At 39.0% G+C, this 8,717-nt stretch overlaps 1 protein-coding gene across 1 annotated transcript; it reads right to left on the reverse strand.

Moving 5' to 3' along the window:
• Nucleotides 1-1,692: 1,692 nt before the first annotated feature.
• LOC129177923 (uncharacterized) lies at nucleotides 1,693-7,936 on the reverse strand. Its single transcript, XM_054769552.1, has 7 exons — nucleotides 6,619-7,936; nucleotides 3,719-3,844; nucleotides 3,333-3,533; nucleotides 3,050-3,169; nucleotides 2,669-2,860; nucleotides 2,127-2,252; nucleotides 1,693-1,935 (listed from the first exon to the last, which is right to left on the reverse strand). Exons 1-7 carry the CDS (start codon nucleotides 6,874-6,876, stop codon nucleotides 1,846-1,848), a joined length of 1,113 nt encoding a protein of 370 aa, XP_054625527.1. The 5' UTR covers nucleotides 6,877-7,936; the 3' UTR covers nucleotides 1,693-1,845.
• Nucleotides 7,937-8,717: the final 781 nt, after the last annotated feature.

Raw genomic sequence — 8,717 nt, forward strand, 5'->3', positions numbered from 1 at the left:
TTGTACTTTCCCCGACCGCGCTGATTCAGCATGACTCATCTCCTTGGTTGAACTTGTGTCCTCGTTTGACCCGTCCTGGACTCCCATATTTGGTCATCATCCTGTCCTGAGATGAACTCAGTGGGTGACCGCAGATGACTCCTTAGGTGTCCTCAGCTGAACTCCTAAGGATGTCCTTAAATGGGTTGCCTGGCTTTGCCATTGTACTGCAATGACTATGACCCCTAGTGGCCTTTCACCAGACTACCGAAACTTAATGTTCTACTTTGTGGCTTAATGATTATGGAGGAGCTCACATTGGCAGTTATCTTATAATCATTAACCTTTTAGTATCAAAACATGTTATTCTAACATCACAACATGTTATTTTAACATTCAGTTTAGCATCAACATCGGAACATGACATTCAACTTGTAAAACATTAACACTTGTTTTCATACAACCTTAGACATCAACCTGTTGTTTCTGTTTGACATTCTCAAGGCCATAGGACTATATGCTTCTATTAAATCATGTTACTGAATAATACTGATTATAACATCATAACATAAGTGCTTTAAGCATTGCGATAGTTATGCAAGTATCCCTATTGACGTGTATTGCAATGGTGTGTGTGTTTGTCCCTATAAATGCACATGTATACTAACATGAGGTACCAACTAACTTGTGTATTATATGGTTACATTACTAAAAGCGACAGTGTTTGAGCATGTTAGACTGTGCTTTGTTCCTTGATTATTACAAGTACTTTTGGTATAAAAGTTGGCCTTTTAAGAGGTGTTGTACCTAGGTCACTCGACAGGATGTAGCGTTAGCATGTCACGGATGCTGGAAAGATGGGATGTAGCATTAGCATGCCATGAATGCTGGAAAGATGGGATGTAGCGTTAGCATGTTTCATTTAGGCTAAAGAGATAGGCTAAAGAGAAAAAGGCTCCACTCCATCAAATGTGCTGCAATGTGAGTTTATTGATGAAAATGATGTTTTCCAGTCATTAAAGTCATCTTGTTCATTTCCTTCTCATATTGCCTTTTCCATCCATTTGGACAAGAATGATACTTGTGGTTTGCATTCATTGTACAATCATGCATTCATTGTACAATCATGCATTCATTGTACAACCATGCATTCATTGTACAATCATGCATTCATTGTACAACCATGCATTCATTGTACAACCATGCATTCATTGTACAATCATGCATTCATGACGTTTAACAACTCGTTCATTTGCACATCACAGCTTTTTATTCTTTTTATTTTTATTTTCCAACCACTTCAAGTTTCTTCTGACATTTTCTTCCGGTCCAACAATTTGTGCCCCCACCAATTTGATGACACTTTTCCAATGAATGACACTTTGCTCATATTAAGACCTTCATGGGCCCCGGGGCCGCACATGCGACACCCCCGAGTGTAACAGCAAGGGAGGGGCTGGTCATGTGGGAGGGTGCAAACATCACATCAGGTCAGGTTGATGGAAAGTTGCTTTGTTGGATTATTTTTCTTTTTTTAGCCTTTTCATGTGAAAGAGGGAAAGGGGGGGGGGGGGCGGGGGGGGGGGGGGGGGGGGGGGCTGCATGGGGGGTTAGCCCAGTACCACCAACACAATCACGCTGATGGCCGGGGGGGGGCTGCATGGGGGGTTAGCCCAGTACCACCAACACAATCACGCTGATGGCCAAGACCAAAGGCAGGCCCAAAGCACCAGCCAGCCCCCCCCCCACCACTGATGAGGTTTGGGTCGATGGCTTTCAGGCAGTCTTTGGGGTCGTTGCTGGAGGGGCTGCAAGCTTCCTTGATGGCCTCCACCTTCTTCCATGCATCAGCATCCTCGCCCACGTTCAGCCAGTTGTTGCATCCATCAGCATCACAGCACTTAGTGTTAGCATCATCACTGTCACAGGCAGCCTTGCAGCCCACCTGGTAGGTGCCTGTAGAGGTCATACAAGGACACGGGGTGAGTGGTGGTCGTGTTCACAAAGACATGAATGAGGAAGGTGATGTGATCATGTCTATGTGCTGTACGTCTATGATGTATGTATGATATGTAGTGTATATGCTCTAGGTGTTGTATTCTATGTAGATCATGGCTGACACCTGCAACACCTTTCAGCTTGCTTACCTGACACTTTGGTGATGGAGCACTGATCTCCTGCTGCACATTGGGTGAGGGTACATTGAGCACTCCAGTCCCAGCTGGTGAAGTAGTTCGCTCCAAGGGGACCAGAGCATGAATAGCAGCTGGGAGCTGAGAATAAAAGGCAGGATGAACACGAGGTGAGCATGAACACATGACTGGTGTCAACAAGCCATGACATAACAGGTCCAAGTCATGTTCTAGTCAGCACATAGAAAGCAGCAGCAGTCTGCATTGAGGAGCTGTTAGCCTAGCATGCTACAATAGGACCACTTTTACGACCTTTCTATTGCCTGAATGAAATGATGTCATCACATCAACTTAGCACTTTTCCCTAAAAGCACAACTCCATGTCAGCTTTTAAAGGTCAACATTTGACCTTGAAGCTGCTAAGATGAAGGTGTCATCAGACTGTTCATCTTCATCTTCATCACTGATGCTTACATTGCATTCTTATTGTTTGCTTGCCTTCTTAGGCCTTTTCAAAGACCCACCACGCAGCCCCCCCACCACTGGTCTGCTCTTACTCTTGGTCTTGATGGCATCCAGGCACTCTTTGAGATTAATGCTGGTGTTGGTGCATTCTGTCCTGACAGCAGCCTGTTGGGTTGGATCAGCCATGCCCAGCCAGTTGTTGCATCCATTAGAGTCACAGCACTTAGTGTTAGCATCATCTTTACAAGCAGGCATGCATTCCATCTTATAGGAGACTGCATCACCTGTAGAGGTCATACAAGGACACGGGGTGAGTGGTGGTCGTGTTCACAAAGACATGAATGAGGAAGGTGATGTGATCATGTCTGTGTTGTACGTCTATGATGTATGTATGATATGTAGTGTATATGCTCTAGGTGTTGTATTCTATGTAGATCATGGCTGACACCTGCAACACCTTTCAGCTTGCTTACGTGACACTTTAGTGATGGAGCACTGCTGTCCTGTTGGACATTGGGTGAGGGTACATTTAGTAGTCCAGTCCCAGTTGGTGAAGTAGTCTGCTCCAAGGTCACATTGATAGCAGTTGATAGCTGAGAATAAAAGGCAGGATGAACACATGAGGTCAGCATGAACACATGAGTGGTGTAAACAAGCCATGACATAACAGGTCCAAGTCATGTTCTAGTCAGCAGTTAGAAGTAGAACTGTGGAAGTGAAACCTTGCAAACAGCCCCCCCACACCACTGGTCTTACTCTTGGTGGAGGAGATGGCTTCCAGGCAGGCTTTGAGATCGTTGTTGTTGCTGCAAGCTGCCTTGATGGCCTCCAGCTTCTTCCATGCTGGTGCATCAGCAGCCACGTCCAGCCAGTTGTTGCATCCATCAGTGTCACAGCACTTAGTGTTAGCATTATCTTTCCAACCAGCCTTGCAGCCCACCTGGTAGGTGCCTGTACCTGTAGAGGTCATACAAGGACACGGGGTGAGTGGTGTTCACAAAGACATGAATGAGGAAGGTGATGTGATCATGTCTATGTGCTGTACGTCTATGATGTATGTATGATATGTAGTGTATATGCTCTAGGTGTTGTATTCTATGTAGATCATGGCTGACACCTGCAACACCCTTCAGCTTGCTTACTCTGATCTTTGGTGATGAAGCACTGATCTCCTTTTCCACATTTGGTGAGGGTACATTTAGTACTCCAGTCCCAGCTGGTGAAGTAGGACACTCCAAGGTTACATTGATAGCAGTTGATAGCTGAGCCTAAAAGGCAGGATGAACACATAATAATATAACATGTTTATGTTGTTATATAGTTAATAATAATAATAATATAGCATGTTTATGTTGTTATATAGTTAATAATAATAATATAACATGTTTATGTTGTTATGTAGTTAATAATAATAATAATATAGCATGTTTATGTTGTTATATAGTTAATAATAATAATAATAATAATAATAATAATAATATAACATGTTTATGATGTTATATAGTTAATAATAATAATAATAATAATAATAAAACATGTTTATGATGTTATATAGTTAATAATAATAATAATAATATAACATGTTTATGTTGTTATATAGTTAATAATAATAATAATATAACATGTTTATGTTGTTATATAGTTAGTAATAATAATAATATAACATGTTTATGTTGTTATATAGTTAATAATAATAATAATAAAACATGTTGATGTTGTTATATAGTTAATAATAATAACAATAATATGACATGTTTATGTTGTTATATAGTTAATAATAATAATAATATAACATGTTTATGTTGTTATATAGTTAGTAATAATAATAATATAACATGTTTATGTTGTTATATAGTTAATAATAATAATAATAAAACATGTTTATGTTGTTATATAGTTAATAATAATAATAATAATATGACATGTTTATGTTGTTATATAGTTAATAATAATAATATAACATGTTTATGTTTTTATACAGTTAATAATAATAATAATAATATACCATGTTTATGTTGTTATATAGTTAATAATAATAATAATAATAATAGAACATGTTTATGTTGTTATATAGTTAATAATAATAATAATAATTTGTTTATGTTGTTATATAGTTAATAATAATAATAATATAACATGTTTATGTTGTTATATAGTTAATAATAATAATAATAATTTGTTTATGTTGTGATATAGTTAATAATAATATAGCATGTTTATGTTGTTATATAGTTAATAATAATAATAGAACATGTTTATGTTGTTATATAGTTCATAATAATAATAATAAAACATGTTTATGTTGTTATATAGTTAATAATAATAATAATATAGCATGTTTATGTTGTTATATAGTTAATAATAAAAATAATATGACATGTTTATGTTGTTATATAGTTAATAATAATAATAATATAGCATGTTTATGTTGTTATATAGTTAATAATAATAATAATATGACATGTTTATGTTGTTATATAGTTAATAATAATAATAATATAGCATGTTTATGTTGTTATATAGTTAATAATAATAATAATATAACATGTTTATGTTGTTATATAGTTAATAATAATAATAATATAGCATGTTTACGTTGTTATATAGTTAATAATAATAATAATATGACATGTTTATGTTGTTATATAGTTAATAATAATAATATGACATGTTTATGTTGTTATATAGTTCATAATATAACATGTTTATGTTGTTATATAGTTAATAATAATAATATGACATGTTTATGTTGTTATATAGTTAATAATAATAATAATATGACATGTTTATGTTGTTATATAGTTAATAATAATAATAATAATAATAATATAGAATGTTTATGTTTTTATATAGTTAATAATAATAATAATATAGCATGTTTATGTTGTTATATAGTTAATAATAATAATAATATAACATGTTTATGTTGTTATATAGTTAATAATAATAATAATAATATAACATGTTTATGTTGTTTTATAGTTAATAATAATAATAATATAACATGTTTATGTTGTTATATAGTTAATAATAATAATATAACATGTTTATGTTGTTATATAGTTAATAATAATAATAATAATATAACATGTTTATGTTGTTATATAGTGAATAATAATAATAATATAACATGTTTATGTTGTAATATAGTTAATAATAATAATAATATAGCATGTTTATGTTGTTATATAGTTAATAATAATAATAATATGACATGTTTATGTTGTTATATAGTTAATAATAATAATAATATAACATGTTTATGTTGTAATATAGTTAAACATGCTATATTATTATTATTATTATGTTGTTATATAGTTAATAATAATAATAATATGACATGTTTATGTTGTTATATAGTTAATAACAATAATAATAATAGAACATGTTTATTTTGTTATATAGTTAATAATAATAATATAACATGTTGTTTAATCCCTAGTTACCTAGGCGGTGCAAGACCCTTGCTCCCTCGTGCAAGAAGCAGGCGCACCTGCCTACCTGACTACTCCGTTCAAAGGGTTACGGTCTCTCCCGTAGAGGGAAAAGAAACCTCTAAGTCAGGGGCGAGAGGAACTCACCCAGGTATTAACAGCCTCGGTAGTGCAGAGGCGGCCCCGCTGCATCCGAGCCGCGCAAGACCAGAGTAACCCAAGGTTGGTCGTACGAGACGTCGGACCCTCTGCTTTTACGACTGCTTCCTCTCTTAATGGATAGTTGCTTTTGGTAAGGACCTGGGGTTATTTACTCATCTATCAGCAATCAGAGGGACCTGTCTTTACTAAGTTTACCGGAACAACCTCAAAGGAATCTGTCTGTAACACACTGCTTACTCTTTTACCTTCAAAGAAGATACTGGGTGACAACTCTTAGTGCGAGAGTGAAAAGCTTTATTAGGAAAGTTAGCAAGGGCATTGAAGCAGGTACTCTATTAACTATAAGGATATACTGTACACAATGTCAGACTAGCCGCAATGAGCTCCACTCACATGTACCTAGATAGAAAGAAGCACAAGGCCGCAGGCCAGTGCCTCAGTCCTACCCCAATGATGAAGCCGGTAGTGTAGACAAAAAGTCCAGTGAGGATGAGTTCGCTTCTTGGGGATAAGTCTAGTTGATGCGGGTCGGGCGTCGGGTGATCAGGCCTTCGACCTTCCCTGGTTGTCCTGACGGCTCTAGGTTGCTCCCGAGAGAGGCAAAGTTGGGGACCGCTGCGGTGACTGGCTCCGTGCTCACTCAGGCTCAGCTCTTCTCTCGGTAGCGCCGCAGACAGAATCTTTAGTTGGTGTCTCAGGTTCATCTGAAAGACGGAGTCCTCTCCTTCTGCTGGGCAGATGAGTTGAGTCCAATCTTCCTTCAGCAGTCCCAGAGCTGTGTTGCGAGCCTTGGAGCTTCGGAGATGCGATCCATGAGAGGATCGCCTGGAGCCAGCGTCGATTGTAGAGCGCGTCCTCTTTTTATGCTGTCTTCAGTCTCCGCCTGCTCATGGGAGTGTCCATTACCTCATTCTGAGACCTCCCAGAGGAGTGTCTTTCCCAGAATAGCTTGTACTTTCCCCGACCGCGCTGATTCAGCATGACTCATCCCCTTGGTTGAACTTGTGTCCTCGTTTGACCCGTCCTGGACTGCCATATTTGGTCATCATCCTGTCCTGAGATGAACTCAGTGGTTGACCGCAGATGACTCCTTAGGTGTCCTCAGCTGAACTCCTAAGGATGTCCTTATATGGGTTGCCTGGCTTTGCCATTGTACTGCAATGACTATGACCCCTAGTGGCCTTTCACCAGACTACCGAAACTTAATGTTCTACTTTGTGGCTTAATGATTATGGAGGAGCTCACATTGGCGTCAGTTATCTTATAATCATTAACATTTTAGTATCAAAACATGTTATTCTAACATCACAATGTTATTTTAACATTCAGTTCAGCACCAACATCGGAACATGACATTCAACTTGTAAAACATTAACACTTGTTTTCATACATCCTTAGACATCAACCTGTTGTTTCTGTTTGACATTCTCAAGGCCATAGGACTATATGCTTCTATTAAATCATGTTGCTGAATAATACTGATTATAACATCATAACATAAGTGCTTTAAGCATTGCGATAGTTATGCAAGTATCCCTATTGACGTGTATTGCAATGGTGTGTGTGTTTGTCCCTGTAAATGCACATGTAGACTAACATGAGGTACCAACTAACTTGTGTATTATATGGTTACATTCCTAAAAGCGACAGAGTGTTTGAGCATGCTAGACTGTGCTTTGTTCCTTGATTATTAAAGTTGGCCTTTTAAGAGGTGTTGTACCTAGGTCACTCGACACCCCCTTCGTGAATCCGTTCGTTGCCCGTAACAATGTCGGATTTACTCTATACTGTGACCGAGTATTGTAACATCAAGTCCACACAGACCAGTCCAACATTTGTTTGACGGTTTAGGCCTTGTCCCCTGCAGGCCCATCAGGACTCACGGGGCTTGCAAGGTCACCCATGTAGTTGGGAGCGACGATCTCAGCTGGGTGCCCCTCTGCCACTGGAAGCGGTCCTCCTGCCTGTTGGTCAGCAGCCAGTCTCTCCAGAGCCTCGAGCAGGGTCTGGACGGTCGAGACTGCACGGACGATGTCTTCCACGGCAGCTTCCGTGGCTGGAGAAGGCGGGTTCCATGTAAGGTCGGCAACTCGGTTGCCCACCCGTCCTTCCTCAGCTGCATCTTCCTCCACTGGTTCCGGTGTGTGAGGGCCTCTGCGGCCCTCTTGCTCGCCGGTCTCAAGCTCTTGGGAGGAGACGATGGTTCCGGTTTGGCGTCGCATCTTTGCTGGGGATGACCGCTCGTCTTGCTGGTCTGGTCTTGCTTCTCCAATGACGGTAACGATTGGAGGGTTTAAGCCTGGTCGGGAGAGGAGGTGCTTTGTCGGCATGGTGTGGCCCCATGGCCCCAGGCCGATGCACATCCCACAGCTTTGGTGAGTTGATGTGGTATGGGTGCCGTTTGCGAACCTCCACGTGGAGTGGATGACCTCCTCGAAGTGGCCGACTCTGCGATGCTTCTTGTTCCTCCAACTGTGTATGGTTTGGAGTCTTCCCCCATACACTCGGCGAACTTCCACCGCTTTGGCTTGTACGATGCTGAATG

The sequence above is a fragment of the Dunckerocampus dactyliophorus genome, chromosome 2 (assembly GCF_027744805.1).
Source record: "Dunckerocampus dactyliophorus isolate RoL2022-P2 chromosome 2, RoL_Ddac_1.1, whole genome shotgun sequence".
NCBI classification, from domain to species: Eukaryota; Metazoa; Chordata; class Actinopteri; order Syngnathiformes; family Syngnathidae; genus Dunckerocampus; species Dunckerocampus dactyliophorus.

Coding starts and splice junctions, on each gene's coding strand:
- LOC129177923 (XM_054769552.1), bottom strand. CDS start 6,876: ATGAACCTGAGACACCAACTAAAGATTCTGTCTGCGGCGCTACCGAGA. Junction 2,861..3,049: donor CTCCATCACTAAAGTGTCAC/GTAAGCAAGCTG, acceptor TGACCTCTACAG/GTGATGCAGTCTCCTATAAG. Junction 1,936..2,126: donor CTCCATCACCAAAGTGTCAG/GTAAGCAAGCTG, acceptor TGACCTCTACAG/GCACCTACCAGGTGGGCTGC.